General features: G+C 43.1%; 1 protein-coding gene across 2 annotated transcripts in view; it reads right to left on the bottom strand.

Moving 5' to 3' along the window:
* Window positions 1-20,337, bottom strand: part of rnf43 (ring finger protein 43) — a 162,576-nt gene that overhangs the window by 46,968 nt on the left and 95,271 nt on the right. For both annotated transcript variants that reach the window (XM_078422480.1, XM_078422481.1), the window contains exon 2: window positions 8,345-8,467. In XM_078422480.1, the coding sequence (XP_078278606.1) occupies window positions 8,345-8,467 (123 nt within the window). The remainder of the gene's footprint in view (window positions 1-8,344; window positions 8,468-20,337) is intronic.

Genomic DNA, 20,337 nt, shown 5'->3' with positions numbered 1-20,337 from the left:
CCAGGATTGGATTCCCGAGTCATCTCTAGATCCATATGTAAATCTGTGGTGGACATAATGTGGGAAAGGATGGATCACTGCAGTTGACAGCTGCATGAAAGCTCCAATGTTGAAGGTGTGATGAAAGGTTAACCTGAAATGCCATCTGCCTTAATGGGTGCGAAAGATACTGTGGAATTATTTATGGAGCACAAGGAAGTTGTCCACTATCCGGGCTAATATTCTACTCACAATGAACACCTAATCAAATGAATTGGCAAATAGCACTCGGTGTGTGCTATTTGGAGCTTTCTTTGTGAAAACTGCTGGTTGCATTTTCTACCTCACAACAGCAACTACTCTCGAAATGCTGGAGCTGCATTTGTGGAGGTCATTCATGTGCATTCAGGCAACAGCAAAGGGCACTAAACAAGGCCCTGACAGTCACTGCAGCGCACCTACATGGGACGTTGTTGCCATGGAGACCAAGCAAAGCTGGCTGCAAACGACAAGGAGGTAGACACATAAAAGCTCCTCTGTGCAACATTCACTGTTTGCCTTAACTTTCCCCTGCTGATTATAGTGCCGGGCTGGGATGCGCTAGAGGAGGAATGCGCTGCGCTGAAAGCTGAAAGGCTCTCCTGGCAAATAACAAATCTCACACAGTTTAGAACACGTCCCGTTTGGTTCCTGAAAGGGACTCTGATGCAGCTGCTGCCGCCTTCTTCTTGAACTGTGTGAGAAACTCTGCGTAATTAGGCTATTGTATGGCGCTGAGTCTGGGTGGGGCTTGTTGAGATTTCTTTAATCTTCACGACTGTGACACATTTGCAGTGGGAGAGCCGAGCTTCACTGCCAGCACCGCGGCAGTAGGGGGTGGAATGGGGTGGTGCGGGGTTGGGCTCTGTGACAGCTGCTGAGTTTTCAAGCTTCTTTAAATGGAGACCTATGGCCTTCCTGTACCCCTACGTGACCTGCCTAGTAAACACCAGGCCTGTTTTCCTTGGCAGCACATCAGTCATTGCTTTCCCGCTCACTTGCTAACTCCACAAGCTTCTCTGGTATTGTGTAGTCGCTAAAGCGACCCGCTGCTTTCTTTTGCCGGTTAAGCTCATGGACTATGGACTCTTTTGAAGATGGGAGATGGCAAGATGTGCCTGCTGTAAACACACAGCAGAACTTTTTGGCCTTAGAAAATCTCCAACCACCCCAGCCCCCCCCCTCCTCCCAGGACATCTGTTTCAGTGAATGGTGCTGGATAGACCTGAGAGATAAGAGGTGGAGGGTGGGAGATAGGCGGTAATGTGTGTGGGATGGGGTGGAGTCATTGTACCTGTTGAGTGGGGAAGGTGGAGGTTCCTGATCCTGCAGGATCTGCCTCAATGGTTGGGATTTTAGGCATTAAGGGCCCACAGACCCATCACAGGGCACTGGGACACCAGGATGCTGCTAACATCACGCAGTACCTGGCAGCCAAGCTCAAGTGGTTTCCAGGAAGGACTCGGAAGTTCTGACATTTTATTTCCTCTCCCAATTGCAAGTTTCAGGTCTCGGAGCTGGAGAGGCAGTTTTGGGGGGGGCGGGGGCAAGACGATGCAGGTGGAAGATGATCTGCAATCGGAGTGAGGTCCAAAGAGGGCAAGTGACAGAGGTCGGGGGAGAGAGAGAGAGCGCAAGAGGACGGCATCTCGTGAGCATGAGGAGCTCTCGGTGGGAGGGCAAGCAGGTTTCGAGTGAGAAAGAGAGAGGGTGCATCTTAGAGAAAGGTAGTGAGAGAAGGCGGGGGGGGGGGGGGGGGGAGCTGAGAGGGAGGAAGACTGATGATGGTGTTGTACTTCGTGGTCCGGTATATGGTATACCTTTGTTATGACCCTGGAAGGACCACAAGCACACGTGTTTAAAAGGTTTAAAAGCTGGAGCTTAAATCCAGGCTATTTATTCCACGGCCACCTGGAACCAGAGTGACTACCAAATCACCTCATTCTCTTATATACACGTTACTACACGAACAAACAAAGTAGTCCTTGTCTGAAGAAGGGTCTCGACCCGAAACGTCACCCATTCCTTCTCTCCCGAGATGCTGCCTGACCTGCTGAGTTACTCCAGCATTTTGTGAATAAATCGATTTGTACCAGCATCTGCAGTTATTTTCTTATACAAGTAGTCCTTGTGATACAACAAAGTAGTCCTTGCAATATCACAACAGATGGGAGGGGATTTGGGTAAGCCTGATAGGGAAAGAGAAATAGGGCAAAATGCAGGATGGGCCACTGAAGGAGGAAGGGGTCCAGGTGTGATATGTGAGAGGGGCATCGAGAAAGAAGATCTTGGTCATGATGATATTCTTGTGTTGATATTCATGTGCTGCCGGACGTGCATCCGCTTTGAATTTGTGTATGCCGAGCCTGAGAAACAGGGATTCGTCTTCAGTCACCTTGGACCAAGACCTCACTGTCATAATAGTTTAGTTTAGTTTAGAGACACAGCATGGAAACAGGCCTTTCAGCCCACCGAGTACACGCAGACTAACGATCACATGTACACTAGTTCTATCCTGCATACTAGGGACAATTTACAGAAGCCAATTAACCAAACCTGCACGTGGAATGTGGAAGGGAGCCAGAGCACCTGGAGAAAACTCACACAGTCACATGGAGAACGTACAAACTCCGTAAGGACAGCAACCGTTGTCAGGATTGAACCCAGTTCTCTGGGACTCTAGGGCAGTAACTCTACTGCTGTACCACTGTGTCACCCCATGCTGGCGTCAAACACATTAAAAGAATTTTAATAGACCACATGTTCCACCCAAGTTTGAGGTTTACTCTGCAAGTAAATACCCACAAAGTAATTCATAGAAATTTAAGCTGAAACTAAACCAGTGCCTCTACAAACCAACAGTCTTAGCTTCTGTATTTGATGAAACCAAGATCATTGGATCCCCTTGGAAAAAAACTCTCCATATCCTACATGTTAACACAGTGAGGTATATTGAAAGGCACCACAAAAAGGCAGCAGATCTGAAGGTCATGGCAGGTAGATATGGACAGGAAAGCTCGCGTAGGGACATTTGGTCTCTGTTATATCTCATCAGCTATTTGTGAATAACTTGTGTGTAGATGTGTGAGGCATGACCATTACATCTGTAGTTAATATGAAGATTGACAAAGTTGTTGATTATGTGGAAGGAAGTTTTAGATTGCAGAGAGACATCGATGTGTTGGTAAACTGAGTTGAAAAAAACCCCCAAACAAACATGGGGAGATGGAATTTGGGAGCACCAATGAGGCAGGACGTGCACCATGATGGTCGTGTCTTAGGGAGTATTGAGCAATAGAGTACGTCCAATAATGATTGAGGTGGTTGACAATGATGACAGGAAGGCATATGGGCACTGTCCTTCATTAATTGAGGCATTGAATCCAGAATTAAGAAGACACAAAATAACTGGAGTAACTCACCGGGTCTGACAGCATCTCTGGAGAACATGGATAGGCGTAGTTTCAGGTTGAGAACCTTCTTCAGGCTGATTGTGGTGGTGCGGGGGGTGGGTCAGCTGGAAGAAATTTGGGGGCAGGACAAGTCTGGCAAGTAATAGATGGAGTTATGGTCAGCAAGGAATAGGAAAGTCATGATAGTGCAGAGGTGATTCACTAAAATATTGTCTGGAATGAGGGAGAACTTCTTACCAAAGCCAATCAACCTAACAACCTGTACGTCTCAGGAGTGTGGGAGAAAAACCGGAGCACCCGGAGAAAACGCAAGCGGTCACGTGAGAACATACAAACTCCGTACGGCCAGCACCCGTGGCCAGGATCGAACCTGGGTTGCTGGTGCTGTAAGGCAGCAACTCTACCGCTGAGCCACAGTGCTGCCGGGTTAAAAAAAAACAGTACTAAATTGTATCAGGAAGGATCACTCATCCACTCACTAAATTTCATGGCTAGAGATGAATGAAAAAAAGAGTAATTGGACAGCGGTTTGGAGTAGAGGAACAGTAGGAAAACATCTGGAATAAATATTCATAGCAGTCGAGGAAGATCTGCATTTGTAAAGACACCCAAATGTCGATGCTGACGAGCCAGCTGAAGGTTTCTCTGCCTAAATGACATCCCGTTACAACTGATGACCAGTGCGGAGATGTACATGAGTGATTGGGAGTTGCAGAAGGATAGTCCATTATGATGCCAATTAGGCAAGGTTTGCTTCCTCCATCCTGATGGCACTTGCTGTAGATCAGTTTTCCTTCCAATCTAAATATACACAGAATCACACCTTTTAAAGGAGCAGATATCTGTGGAACTCACTCTAAACATGATCAGGGATAAATTGAACTGAAATTGGAAAGTAAAAGAAGAGCAATAATTAATTTTGCTAATTCTTCCCAAAAGTGATATGGAATAAAAACAGTGTTCTTGGTGGGAGGCTAGTGCTATCTGTACTTCTTGCACCACGCTATTCCTTCACTACTACATCACCCATTCCTTTTCTCCAGAGATGCTGCCTGTCCCGCTGAGTCACTCCAGCAATGTGTGTCTATATTTCATACAGATCTTGGCACTTACCTTGTATGCCTGGAAACACTTGATTCTTAAAAAATTGTTTTTTCGCCCAAGAAGCACTAACTAAGAAATAAACATTGTATCACGATTCATCTACAATAAATTATAGGTTTGCATTTTTTGACACTTTGATTTAGTCTGAACTATTCAAGGCAAAGTGCTAAGGGCGGCACGGTAGCGCAGCGGTAGAGTTGCTGCTTTACAGCGAATGTAGCGCCGGAGACTCAGGTTCGATCCTGACTACGGGTGCTGCACTGTAAGGAGTTTGTACGTCCTCCCCGTGACCTGCGTGGGTTTTCTCCGAGATCTTCGGTTTCCTCCCACACTCCAAAGACGTACAGGTATGTAGGTTAATTGACTGGGTAAATGTAAAAAATTGTCCCTAGTGGGTGTAGGATAGTGTTAATGTGCGGGGATCGCTGGGCGGCGCGGACTTGGTGGGCCGAAAAGGCCTGTTTCCGCGCTGTATCTATATGATATGATATGATATGATAATGTAAAAGCAGATCTTCAACTATTCACGATGCAGCTTTGCCTTTTCATTGCCTGTATGAACAAACATTACAACAGAATACAAGCAATCTTCTATCATCCTATAGGCTGGTTCTCCTCCTAAATCTCCAATAACTCATAATTATATCCCTTGGCTCCGAAAACGAAATTAAGAGCCAAGTTCTACCAGACAAACAATTAATGGCCGAGATCAGGCTGGATTTGCTTCATGCTCTAGTCTGCTGCATGGAATTCTGGGTACCAGCACGTGACTAGTGAGCATGAGCAGGGAGACTGCAGGGGTCAGTTAGCTGGCCACCTGACACGTTTCAATAGATAGCGATGGGCGGACCTATATGAGTGTTGCCTTTGTGCAAGTGGATCCACTTTCATTCTGAACCTATTCCGCTCTCAGTTCAGATCTGCCAAAAGATTAACGTCATTTTTACCATCTGACTCACCAAAGCTAGTACATCAGTTTCTTCGCTCATCTAAAACAGCAGTCTAGACTTCATTCCGTTGCACCTTTCTGATCAAAGCAATATAAAAATAACATTCTGCACTCCATATGTCAATTACCCACATTGTTGCCCATTGTGAATGTCTAGCTGAATATGATGCTAAGATAAACCAATCTCAAATGCCCGCACATGATCCATACCCATGCGCCAACTAAAAGCCACTATCCCATCTGCCTCCACCACAGCCATTGGCAGTGCATTCCATTCACCCACCACGCTGTGTTCAGAAAAATGACCCGCACATCTCATTTAATCTTTTTCCCCCCCGCAATATGTCTATAGCTTTAATTTTTGGATAACAACATGTACATCTATGATGCTCAAAGTTAAATGAAGCTCTTATATTGAGCTGTAATCTTCAAACTGCATTGAACAGTCTGTTTAGTCCTTCCACCTCATTATGCCGTCTGCTTGCACTGGTACCTCAAGGGGACTTCATCCTCACACCAAGGACCTCCAGCTCATCTTCATCAACCTTCTTCAGAGCACTCTGTGCCCCACTCTCGCCTCATCAGCTGTGGACTGTACCTCTGAACTTTCTTCTGTTCTTTGGAACACAAAGTGCTGGAGTAACTCAGGCAGCATCTTTGGAGAGCATTAATTACCCACTTAGGTGGGAATTCTCCAGATCCTTTGCAGTGACACCAGTTGCCCAAGGCAGGCCTATCATCCATAACATTAGGCATACCATAAGTCACTTATACTTAACTGAACTCCTAAATTTACTATAAAAATGCACCAGTTATCAGGCAATGGTTGAATAGTCCAACACTGCTGCTGGTGGCGAGGGCCAGGGTTACCTACAACTTGCTACAAACACTGGTTGTTCCCCCCTGCATTAAGGACCATTGGTAGAGCATTCGTATGCTTCAATATTTACAGGTTTACAGTGACGGAAGAATACTGAAACTACCAGTACACACAATGAAGGCGACACGTGATTCCAATTAATGCCAGGGCTGTCAAATGCTCAAAGAATGCATTTACCAGGATATTGTAATTTTAATTGGGCTCTTAAACAACACCTGAATAGAATTTTTTTCAAATGGCCCAAAGATATATTTTTTGGTTTCTGGGGGAGAGGATGAATGTGATCACATTACTCAATGCATTAACTATGATTTACCATCAGCTGTACTTATACTCATCATCGATTTTGACGTTTGGCAAATTTTTGAGTTTCAAGCTTCAATTTCCTTAAATTTTGCAGCATTTCACGAAAGTCTCAAGATGTATACCAGAGAAACATGGGAGTTCATATCCAGAAAATCTGAATATGGATGAGTGGTGGGAGCTGCATGTTTATTAAACAACCACAAAGTCACTGCACAGACTTGTATCGTCAGCGTTTGGAGGGAATGGAGGAATCAAGAAACATTGCTAGAAGTTACAGTCAGACAGTGCTAGTTTAAACAGGTGTGGCCATTGTGCCGTGTTCATAGCTGCCTGGGGAAGGCTTGACATATCCCTTTCAACGTCCCTGAGCCCAGACTTTACAATAAAAACATGGTGGCATAGCCAAAATGCAACATTTGTCAGGCAAGGGTTGAATAATCCAACACTGTTGCTGGTGGTGAGGGCCTGAAACACATCCAGAGTTACCTGCAACTTGCTAGTAAGCACTGGCTGTTCACCTCTGCATTAAGGATCATTTATTAATGGGTATTCTTAAGATTCAATATATATATATAGGTTTACTTTGACACAAGATTACTGAAACAAAAGATTTTTTTTTTTTTTGTGGTCATTGTGCGTAAGTTTAAGGTTATCTATCATTCCTCCAGTCCTGCCTTCACCCCTGTTGATCAGCATCTAGAAGGCATCAATGTCTGAATCTCAGCGTTATGCATGGATATAGAGTTCTTGGGGTTATTTGTGGGCTTCAGTTAAACATGTGGACACGGCAGATTGCTCAGGCCCACAGTCTGCCACATCAAGAAACTGGGGGGGGGGGGGGGGGGGGGCACAAGCCCCATATAAGTGCATCCAGACCGAGTCGGGGCAAGATTGGATGGCTAGTGGCCCTGTCCAAGTAGTCAGAGTCTGAGTCGTGGCCCTGTGGAACTGTACCTGACCTGAGTCAGTGTGATTCTCAAGGCTTCTACTTGTTTTACTGGAATTTAGAAGATTGAGGGGGGGATCTTATAGAAACTTACAACATTCTTAAGGAGTTGGACAGGCTAGATGCAGGAAGATTGTTCCCGATGTTGGGGAAGTCCAGAACAAGGGGTCACAGTTTAAGGATAAGGGAGAAGTCTGTTTGGACCGAGACGAGAAAGTTTTTTTTCACACAGAGTGGTGAATCTGTGGAATTCTCTGCCACAGAAGGTAGTTGAGGCCAGCTCATTGGCTATATTTAAGAGGGAGTTAGATGTAGCCCTTGTGGCTAAAGGGATCAGGGGGTATGGAGAGAAGGCAGGTACGGGATACTGAGTTGGATGATCAGCCGTGATCATATTGAATGGCGGTGCAGGCTCAAAGGGCTGAATGGCCTACTCCTGCACCTATTTTCTATGTTTCTATGTTTCTATGTTCCTTCAAAGAATTTTGGAAATATTTACCTCTTCTGAAAATCAGCATTTTTTAAAAACAAACTTTTGACATTCAACCCTCAAAATTAAAGCGCAGACACCATTAAATCAAATAATTTGTACCATTTTTGACTGATTAAAAGTATTAAGTGTATCCATGAATTGAAAGGCACACGTACATATGCACACACACACAGACATTTATCTATATACAGTTTATGTGTACATGTGCAGAGGGCAGAGGGCAGAGGTCTCCTACCTTTTCGAAGAGCGAGAGACAAGGATGTGGGTCTCGATCAGGTCTCTCCAATTTGATCATACTGACAAAGTCATATTCCTGTTGCTCATCTTCACTGGTGTTACACAGCCACAGAGGGTGAAACTGCCAAACAAAGCAATAAGCACTGAGCAAACTGTAGATAATGCACACACGCACAAAAAGGGACTGCACAGATGGGGTAGATAACTGCAGTCTGCAACTCATTCATTAACAAGAACAAAAGATTTGCACCTTATTCCTGTAATCATACTACGAACAAATTTTCTTGTGGTACAGAAATCAAGGCGAAAGACAATAAAATTAAATATGCTGCAAGAAAACACATTGAAATGAGAAAATGTGCAGTTTTTAAAATTAAGTGGAATTATCACAAAGGCAATGCAAAATTCACAAATTGTAAATATATTTAACTAATCTATTACTCGTCCTTTCCCATATATCTCACTTTATTTCAATTATATCTGCTTTTATGTAGCCTCCTATATATTTAAAATGCCTGCTTTTTGTTGGTTCCACCACGCTCAGAACTCAAACTCCAGAACCCCTGCTGAATTATTCCGCTCTGCAAGTTAATTGCTCAAGTCCTCTGCAGTCTTCACTGATAACATCCAAACTCGTACAAGAATTGTAACAACAGTTTTGCATGATAGAAATCACCAGGACTCTTAAACAGTCATCAGTACAGGATGTGAAAAGGTGAAAGGAAATGAGACACATCTCAGAGCTAAAGAATGATAGATTGCGTTTGAAATAGTGATGGAAGTGCAATTCAGAAAGGGGCTGCTTTGTTTCTGATCTACAATTTGGCCACTGGACATTTAAATCGCACAGGTTTGAATTGAGTGCTGATGGGCAAGGTATTCCCCATTCTAATGAAACTATTGGCCTATATTTTACACGAGCCCCGCCAAGCATAATGGAGCAACTCAATAAAACGATTAATTTGGGTCCTTGCAGAACCAGTGTTGGTCACTATTTTGGATGAGAGGAAAAAAAAAGATATTTTGAATTAAAATGCAAACATACTATGATGCAGATACAAATGAACCGTTGTCTCTAAATAAGCTGTCCATTTCATCATGTTCACATCTTGAGAGCCTGGGTTTCTTAAGGATGAGCATGCAATGTTTTCGATGGGCCTTAGAAAGCCAGTGCCTTGCATTCATGTAACTCCAGCATTGCCAACTATCCTAAAAATTACAAACCCAGAAAATGTGCCGTATGCTAGATCAGTCTGCAAAGCAAACTGCGGCTTGCAATCGAATGGTGAAGCTGAACGTACTTCAGATGCAGGCTGCAGATGGCTTAATAGCACCAAGAGTGGGGATTTGGCTGCAGGCTACTGACTAGTCTCATGCACTAATAACATGGTGGATTAGCTGATCCACTCCAGGTGCAGATAGGTGAGGAGAAAGGACCATGTAGCTCAAAATAGGAAGGTGTCTGAAAAGGGAACATGGTTCTGGCATAATGAGCACTGTGTGCCTTTATCTCTATAATAATGCTGAGGGTTTATTTTGAGAAAGTGAAACATTAATCCTGAATCAATCTGCAGGGTCCTGGTCCAAAACATCACCTATACATTCCCTCCACAGATGCTGCTTGATCTGCTGAGTTACTCCAGCATTTTGTGTTTCACTCAAGATCCCATCACACATGTGTCTTATATACAGCTCGTCGATTGCGTTCATGTCAATTTAAGCCTCTTATTAAAAGTCACCTTTGGCCTTAATGTTTATAAGAAAAATGTCCTATTAGGCAGTCGCTACCTAAGCAACCAGGATAGGGCATACTTGCTAATACCAGGACAGGGATTGCCCAATACAAGTCGGGTGCAGACTTCCTACCAACACACTCATACCTGGTGGCCCTCACTTGGTCCAATTTGCAAAGTTGTCTACCAGTGCTGGTCTTTCAACCTGACCTGTTCATGCTGCCTGTCCCGCTGAGTTACTCTGGCATTTTGTGTCTATCTTCGATTTAAACCAGCATCTGCAGTTCCTTCTTACACTGTTCATGCTTTATATATCCATCGAGTATTCTCTGCGCAATGGAATTCTCAGTTGTTTCCCCGTAACCTGCATGCACTTCAGGCAGGGAAAGTTCCAAAACAGAATCTGGTCAGCACAGTGGTGCAGCATTAGAGCTACAGCGCCAGGTTTGATTGCATGGGTTTTCTTCAGGTGCTCCGGTTTCCTCCCACATTCCAAAGATGTGAGAGTTTGTAGGTTAATTGGCTTCTGTAAATTGTTCCTAGTGTGTAGGATGTGAAAATGGGATTACATAGAACTAACTACTGTACATTCAATGTGATCGATGGTTGGCATGTATTCAGTGGGTCAAAGGGCCTGAACCACATTGTATCTCTAAACTTTAACATCCAGATGAAGCTGTAGAACTAAACAGGCCTGCTAAGAACTAACAGTAATACCAGACAGCCTTTAGTAAATCAGCAAAAGACATCAGTTATCACCAATGTTAAGGGGAAAAGGGCTTCAGATAGAGAGCCCTGTACCTGGGAACACCCAACACTTTTTATGAAGATAACAACGCATTGAGCTCCTCCCCGTGGAGGAGGTGAGATGATAGAGGGAGGATCAAGTTTTGCCAATTATGTAGCAATTTAGGTTATTTCTAACATTGGCAACCTACAATGTATTTTGGAAAAGAAAAAGAGCTTGATCATCGTCACATACGAAAGCGCAAATCTCTACATCAGAAACGGAAAGGTTTGGAATTAACTGGGAAAGGTTAAGAAGTTATTCCCGATTGGAACCAATTTCTGTCCACAGCAATGAAAGATGCAGCTTTCTGCAATGGGAAGGTGCAACCAATGTCATGATGGATACAACTCTCAGTACTTATAAGGCCAGCCGAACTAACTTGGTCATTTGGTGGCAGAATCCATGAATAATGAATAGCGAGTATAAGGAAGGAAATAAGTCCTTAAAAACCTCCATACACAATGAATATAAATGCTCAGAAATATATCTGCGTAAAGAGCCAACTGATTTCCGGAGGCCAGAGGTTTGGACATAGGCCACACCACAACACTTTTCTACCAGTCTTGTGCAAAATTCCTCAGACTCATTTGATATCCTGCCTTCCATTATGTAGTATTCCATGACACACTAGACCTTTCACTTTTATCCTGATGCAGCACTGAATTTTCTTGATTAGAAAGAACTGAAGGTTGGCCCAAATATTTCACAACGGCCTGTAACTTGTGGGCTTTGTCAATGGTTGGCATAGCTTGGTGGATTCGATTTGAAGCAAAGCCCTCACGAAATATCCATTCAATAAGTCCACCAAATCATGAATGGATTATCTTCCTATTGTCTTCATTGACAAACCAAATTTCAGATGAAATTCCATTGTGGTCTTTGTGTAACCACCTTCATCTTCTCCTTGAATCTCTCACCCTCTCTTGACCAAGAATCCACTAAACCTCCTGCTTCAGCCACCAACCTCTATGACCAAGAATCCATCACCCTCATTTTGGAACGAGGCCACTTTGTCTGTAGTGGTTCCTTTTTCATATTCAGCCAGCTGTCACCGCAGTAACGCAGGAGACGTGTTTAAGGCAATGATGAAACTTCTGAAGTTTTATTGACTGTGAAATTCAAACTCCTTTTTTGTTCTCACCAGCCTTGCACTTCATTGAATTTCATCCGTGGAGACGAGATGTTCCAGCTGGCATCTGTTTCAGTTGCAGAAGAATTGTATACAAATGGGGCATTGTACCCAGACTTCTCCGTTCTCACCATAAGGCGATCTTCAAACACCACGACACTCGGGCTGCATTGGTGTAACACGAGCTCTTCTGCGAATATTGTATTTGAGGAGGTGATATGCAGGTCATACTCGAGGCAATATGGTAACTTGATTAAAAATTAAACTGCACTTGGAATTAAATCAAAGGAAAAGTGTAATTGAAATGTAACTTGCATCTTCCTGTTTGTGCACAGGAATGATTACTGTGTTGCGGGACTTTGCTTTCATCTCCGCTCATCTACTGCCAGCTGGGCACATGCCGATGCTCAAGCCCATTCTTCGTGTCGTAAAGATGGCCCATAGAAACTCAGCCTGCACTGTGCACTCGGCACCTCTCTACTCCCTGGGAGGCATTAAGCGTCGCAGCGAATATTTGACAATCTACAGGATGGGTGTTCCTATGAATAGGTCACTGATGCTTCAATGCATCGCGAAAGATGTCCTCATCACTCGCAAATAACTAAACATACTTCCATTCTCTCCTTTAAATCAATGCTTAAAACCTAGTCTTTTAACAATGCTGCGTTATTTTCAGATGTTGCCTGGTATTACTTCAGCATTTTGTGTCTTTCTTCTTCAAAGCATGGCGGGACGTTTTACTGCAACTGAAAGGTGCTGTATAAATGCAAGCTGTTCTATTGTGCCAGTAAAGTGTCACTCCCTCACCATACTCTGCCAACTAGATGAAGTATTATCCAAATCGTTAGCTCATTGCACAGGCCAGAGTCCATCTGATTTTACTTGTGCTATGCCACCAAGAGGGGGCCTTTGTTACCCACTGTCTGGCTGGTGATCGCAGGAAGGGACAATGACTACATCACCATTGTGCCACTGAGCCAGAAGGAGGGTCAGCTTCTACTCTCTCATTGTACTGTACCCGTTGGAGCAACCTGTTCTGCTGTCACCGACCGCTCAGGGATCAATTAAACATTTTACGCATGTGAATTATGCAGCATTAACACACTGAAAGCATTTTCTCCTGATACAAACCTCATTCCAGAGGTTCAGGTAAATACGCCAGGGTTTTATTTCAGTGGATTATTATAGTGTCCTTTTGCTAAAGGTACTGCCACTTCCTTTTGGATGGAGTGTTATTCAAGGCATCTTTGCCTTCAGAACAGAAATCGCCTGCAGAGCACAGCCAAAGTCTGTTCCAAAATTATTGGACTCCCTGTCAAAGCCCTCTCCACCCTATGCAACCAGCAGATGCTAATCCTGGCAGGATTTTACAGCACCCCTCACACGTCCTGTTCTCTGCATTTGAGTGGCTCAAATGGAGTCTTTGCCCCATATTTTAAAACTGAGCAAAAAATGAGAATTCATTATAAATGAAAGAGGATTGCATCTGTCATTATATACCCAAAGGTTGTTAACTCTAGGAAGGAACTGCAGAGGCCGGTAATATACTGAAGATGGACACAAAATGCTGGAGTAACTCAGCTGGGTACAGTTTCAGCAACGTTCATCGAAATCTGAGATATGAAGGGATGAAAGAGTGACCAGCATTGCTTTTAGCTTCTTCCAGCAAAGAATGGTGGAGAGTTGTGGGACAGAGTTTGGGCTCCAAATTATCAGTGATGAGTAAATAAATTGTGCATCTCATCAATCCAGATCCATGGGTGCAAAGGTAAATAAGGAAATGGTTCGGGTTGATATTAACACGTATCAGTTATTCTTACAGAAAGAGTAAGAGGAGTCATTGAGAGGACTGGGAAAGGGCTCCATTCTGATTTGCATCACAGCATCACAGCAAAAATGGCATTGGCTGAGCATTCCCAAATCAGTTGAGTAGCCACTGCATTTATAAAGGGGCAGGCATCACAACTAATCCAATCCATAGGAACAAATCAGACAACATGGTTATGAGTCTTATATCTCAGCCTGGTATGTCAACTGCTTTAATGTCAGCTTGGTATGTCAACTGATCAGTCTGAAGAAGGGTCTCGACCCGAAACGTCACCCATTCCTTCTCTCCCGAGATGCTGCCCAACCTGTTGAGTTACTCCAGCACTTTGTGAATAAATACCTTCGATTTGTACCAGCATCTGAAGTTATTTTCTTATATGTCAACTGCTTTGTTCTCAACTGCCTGAACCTGCAAAGAGTAGTGAGCATAGCCCAATCCATCACAGGCTGATCACCTCCTTTCGTCTAGTCGATCCCCACAGAGCATCATATCAGGGAGATGGGAAGTATCATCACGATGTCTGTCACCTTGGCCATTCCCTTTTTTCCCTTCTGACTTCTGGGAGAAGATACAAGTTTGAAAGCCTGGATATTCAGACTTAACAGGTTCTTCCATACGGCCATCCAACTCCTGAACCAATCATGCATGACTAAAGGTGCTGCCACATGCTTGCTCTTCACTCTACCTCATTGAGTTATTATGTTACTGTACTTTAATATTCTTTTACATAACTTTACATAATTTTGCACTAGTCTTACACCATTCTGTTGTTTTGCATTCATTGGTGAATTTTGTGTTGTATTTATCATTCTGATTACTTTGTAAGCTTCATATGAACGAAGAATTTCATTGCGCCCGGATGTATATGACAATAATCTAATCTGAAAGGAACAGGACATATCCCGCTCTTTTCCCCATGCTAGTCATTGATTGATTACAAACACCCCTCTGCCAGTCTACCTCTGGCTCATCTGGATCTACCTATTATGTGTCAGCTCTTTCCTCACCCCCCCCCCCCCCCTTCACCTCTTTATACTAGCTAGCTACCCTCCACACTTGGAGACCAGAGGGAGGCTTCTGACCCGAAATGTCTTCTGTCCCTTTCCCTTCACAGATGCTACCTGACCCACTGAGGTCCCCCAGCAGTTTGGTTTATGCTCCAACTCCAACAAACTCCATCTTTTAAACTCCCACTGATTCAACTTCCAGAGTATTCAAACCCAGGTTAAGTCACCCTGGATACACATAACAAAGGAACGTTACCCAAGTTCTCACTTTTATGCCATTTTATCAGATCCTTTGTGACACTTTAAAATACTTCAAAGAAGTTACAATTATTGTGCATTAAATGATGGCGGATGGCCAACTTGGGCTGTGGATGATCCAAGAAAATAATTGATACGAGTGTCAAACTGATTGGTATGCTTTTAGATTTTATCCATGTGAAGGATCTGAGAAATGCTTTTAAACCCTAACATTTTAAAAGTGCAAGTTCACATGTTTTGTAAAAAAAGGCACAGATTGTTGAAACACTAATGAGCTAGGCTTTGATGTTCTTTCCCCATAATCTGTAAATAATAAGGAAATCGTTCTTGTGAAAATCCCTTCGTATTATTCTACTATAACTATTACTTGAGTAACTGTAAAAAAGCTGCCAAATGGTGAAGAGATGTGCAGATATTCTGTTTTGGTGAGATAACCCCCCCTCAACTGTTTTACTAACCTTTAATTAACAAAATTTTAAACGTAAGCATCATGAAACAACACTACCCTTCAACATCTGAAAACAGCAACTGGATTCAATTTGAACAAACAGCGCTTCATCAGTGCAAGAATGGATTTGAGGGACAGGACGATTCATTATTTACGGAAATAATACACAAACAGTGGTGTACTCAGCTTGGAAGTGTTTTCTTGTTCATCTTCCTGTTTCCGTACAGAGCACTTGGATTCTGTAAAGGGCTGGTTCATAGTACTTTATCAATCTAAACACCAACCTCCATTGTAGTCACAGTTTTACGGTCTGTGCAATTTAATGCGAACATAGATTATAACTTTATAAGTGTGTGGGCTGTTCTGCAAGTAATGGGAAGATTTACAATAGATCAGCCATCAACCTCTAATGATTATGCATACATCTGAATGCAGGGTTCTGTTGTTTGGTATCCGCAGTGGCCTGCATTTCCAGAAGTTATGCAAAGGTGTCATTTTCCCCGACTGATTTTTGAATCAAGGATGATGAACAGTGGGAAATTCCTCTACTCATATCAGATTATGAACTCAAAAGAAAATTAAAATATTTCTGTTCTATTTTCATTGTCCTTTCAAAGGCGTAGTTAAGTCTTGCATATCTATCTGACACGAGAAAGTAACATTTATAAGTGCAAGGTCTTGATCCTTCGCAGATATAAAATCAAATCCTTGATTTAAAAAAACAAAATTGGGGTTTTATAGAAATATTTACAGAATTTCTTAGATCTCTTTTCTCATCAGTTGAATTGTCATTTTTCCCCCCTCCCTCCATCTTTACTTCATTTTCTATGTGCAATTTGACATAAAAATCACATGGCCCAGACTCTGCTCCAATTCTCCCGCCTGTCTAGATAAAGTGGTGCGAAGTTGTTTACCCTATTCACATGGTATCTAAAAGCCCTGAAGAGGGCAGTGTGATTTTTGGCTTGTTGACTGCCAGCAAAATTGTAACGACCGGGGTTCAATCCCGACCTTGAACATTCTTTGTGTGATGTTTGCAACTTCTTCCTGTGACTGCACTGACTTTCTCTGATGCTCCAGTTCCTCCTGCTTCTCAAAGACACATGGATCAATAAGTTAATTGGCCATTGTAAATTGTCCCTAGTGTGTGTGTGTGTGTGAGTGGTAGATCGGAGGATGGGAGTGTGGGTGGGGGCCATGCGAATATGTGGGGAGAATAAAACATGGTATTAATGTAGGATTAATCTACATGGGCAGTTGATGGTTGGCATGGACTCGGTGGGCTTTTGGACGTGTTTCGATGCTGTATCTCTCTATCTCTCTATGACACTAAATGTCTGGGGTGAAGGTGGCCCTTTCAATTTGATCCCATGGCAGCCACCCAAATAGCACGGCTCAAGAAGTCTGGATACTCCCGATTTAGAATTTTTTGTGCAAATCTTTTCTAATAGTTACATTTTGAAGACCAAGTAGTTACCAAAGCACCAATTCAGCTCTTGAACCTTTGTCCAACTAGAAAAAGTTTAAAGATTGGTGAACACATGACTTCTCTGGAGCTCAGAGTCATTGACAGACCGTATCTCTTATTGGAATACCTTGCCAGTGGCTTTCTTCATATCACCAACATAGCCAACTCTATCCCATCTACTTCCCTGTCAGGAATTATGATCAGCCCAATAATAATCCATTGGAGAAACAAGAAACAGTAGACACTGGCTTATGAATTATGAAATGAAATATTGAACAGTACAGTAGAATGAAGGAACTGCAGATACTAGTTTATGAAAGAAGACACAAAGTGCCGGAGTAACTCAGCGGGTCAGGCAGTATATCTGGAGACCATGGATAGGAGACATGTTGGGTTGAGACCCTTTTCCTGAAATTGGTAATCCATTGGATATGCATAACACATTTAAAAGTTTAATTGATTTGAACAATTTCCACTGAGGAAAATCCATCAGCTCATCTAAACCTTCCTGATCATCCCTATTTGTATCTGGATGCACTGATGCAAAGGTGCAGGACGCCCATAGCTGAATCAAATGTTCATTCTTTGCACAAAACGTTATCATGCATTTTACCTGCAGGCATTGAAATAACATCACAATCTGGTGCAAATGCTCTACAGACCCTTCATCAATTCTAATGAGGTAAATGGATCATAAGCAGAAGCAGGTATTTACACAACACTAATGGAGAGATGGGAAGCCTAAACACCACAATGTTTGCAGCTGTTTGCACAAGCAAAATGCTAAATGAACATCAGCATCTATTATATCCCTTGACTTGCTCTAAACTGTCAGACTGTGTCTGAGCTTCATCACACGGCCAGGAAAGATTTCTTCCCGCTAAATACTGGGAAGTCTGACAGCATTGATTTTGTTCTCTCCCATCATTCCTCTCTTTAGCAGCTACCTTAAATTAAACCAGATCATTCACAGCTTGTGTGACATTTTTAATCCAAGATGAATCTCAGGCTGTATCATTGCCAGGACTGCCCACTGTGCATTTGATTGCAACAGTCCAGGCCTTTCTGCAGACTTAACACAACCCGTGCACAAGATTATAAAAGATATAGAGACGGTTGGCAGACAGAATTTTTCCCCCTATTGCAGATGTTTCAGTGCACACACACTGTAGATAAAACAAGAATGAGACAACATTGACAAATGAGTACGAAAACGTATGGCACAGAAGGGCCAGGCAGTGGCATTTTCTTGAGTGTGTCTAACCGCCTACCCTTAACATGCCTTTGATTTGCGATTGCTGTTGCCTAATGTCCCACCATAAAATACCCCATGTGGTCTCCATTGACCAGAATCTCAACTGTACCTACCCCATAAATGTAGTGACTTCAACAGCAGGTTAAAATACGGGCACCCCGCAGTGACTCAACTTCAGCTTCTCCACCATCTACTGGGCGCCTCAGGAGGAGCACGGTGGGATTACCTCCACACCTCTATGAAGACCACTCATTCATCATTCAAGGGGTGCAACATCATGCTGAACAGAGCAGCCCCCTTGATTGAACACCCAAACCACCGTGTGTATTCATTTTCTCCATCACCAGTGCCCTGTGCCTGCATTATATGGTATATATAACTTCCTTGGTCCAACCTCGGTTATGAACAGGAGAATCTATCTGGAACACTTGGTGATCTTATAGAGGTGTACAAAGTCATGAGAGGAAGAGATTGGGTAGACGCAGAGTTTCTTGCCCAGAGTAGGGGAATCGAGAACCTGAGGACATAGGTTTAAGGTGAGGGGGGTGGAGGGGCGGGGGGGGATTTAATAGGAACCAGAGGAGTAACCTTTTTCACACAAAGGGTGGTAGGTGTATGGACGAGCTGCTGGAGGAAGTAGTTGAGGCAGGTACTATTGCAACATTGAAGAAACATTTAGACGGGTACATGGTAGGACAGGTTGAGAGGGATTTGGGCCAAATGCTGATAGGTGGGACCAATGTAGATGGAACATGTTGGCCAGTGTGGGCATGTTGGGCAGAAGGACCTGTTTCCACGGTGTAAGACTCTACGACTCTAAAATAGAAACACTTTGGTCAAGCTCGTTCTTGGCTTCACCGCCCAACTGCACCAGGATGTAAATTCATGTGACAAATGACGAGGAGGACAGTTAATCTGCAGTAGTTGCAATTGGAGTGAAAGGGGAGTATAAAAGAGGGGAAGAGAGGATAAGAGGCATTGAACTGAGGGAAAAATTGAGTAAATAAAATAGATAGGTTTGATAGATTAATAGCTTGATTTGATAGATTAAATTTGAAATCATATGCTTTATGTTCTTTTAGAACTGTTTTTTTCCATGTAACTGGTCTGTGCCATCTAAACAGTTAGCATGGACCCAATCAGCATGGACTCAATGATCAATGCTTATGTACATATCCTTTTTAAGTCACTGGACAGAATCAATACTGGAGGATGTTTTTTAATTCCATTGCGACAGAAAGCAGCCAGCCCAATACAAATGGCAAAAAGCTCCTTTGAACTTTCTGATCGAAAAAGCTCTGGACAAAATGTTCCTCTATGTAATAATAAACAACAGAAGCATAAACCTCAAGACCAAGACGAAAAAGCAGTGTGTGTCATGAGGATGGTGACAACAAAAGAATCCTCTCAAAACCTCCATATCCCCAACCTTTCCAGAAAAGGAATTGACAATTGGAGTCTCTATTCTGGGGAAATGTCTGTAACCGCACTGGCAGATACCCAGCAGCATGCAGCCGCAGATCAAAGAGAATGAAGATCAAAGGGCTTTAGGACAGGGTGCCAAAGTAGCCCAAAGACCTCTGCACAAAATCTTCTTTCCTGCATCCCTGCTACCAGCTGCATGTATATAGGACTGCAAATGTCAGGGTTCTCAGGACTCTATCCGTTCTGTGTACACATGCAAGCTTTTTGGGGCTGATTCACTCTACGGAGGACATTAATCTGCTTCACTGCGAATGTTTAATAACCTTGCTAGTACAAACACCATGTGGTGAGATACTGAGCAAACAGCCACAATGCCACACCTTCGATTCCTTGTTTGTGCTGTATTTAGTCGAGGCAGATATTACGCTAGCACACTCAGTCAAATACCCATTTATAGATGTATGTGGGCAAATATATCCATCAACCAGCATGAGAGCATAAAAGCACTAAAATACATACAAATATCTACAGAGACATGTCTCTGAAACAAACTATACATATTTTAACATAATGCATATAGTTTCCTCATTATTTCAGATTTTCAATAACCTTTCTCCCACTCTCAACTACTACCTCGTGGAAATAATGCC

Source organism: Rhinoraja longicauda, chromosome 26 (genome assembly GCF_053455715.1).
Source record: "Rhinoraja longicauda isolate Sanriku21f chromosome 26, sRhiLon1.1, whole genome shotgun sequence".
NCBI lineage: Eukaryota > Metazoa > Chordata > Chondrichthyes > Rajiformes > Arhynchobatidae > Rhinoraja > Rhinoraja longicauda.
Note: the sequence above shows the minus strand (reverse complement) of the source record. Positions and strands in the feature narration are given on the sequence as shown.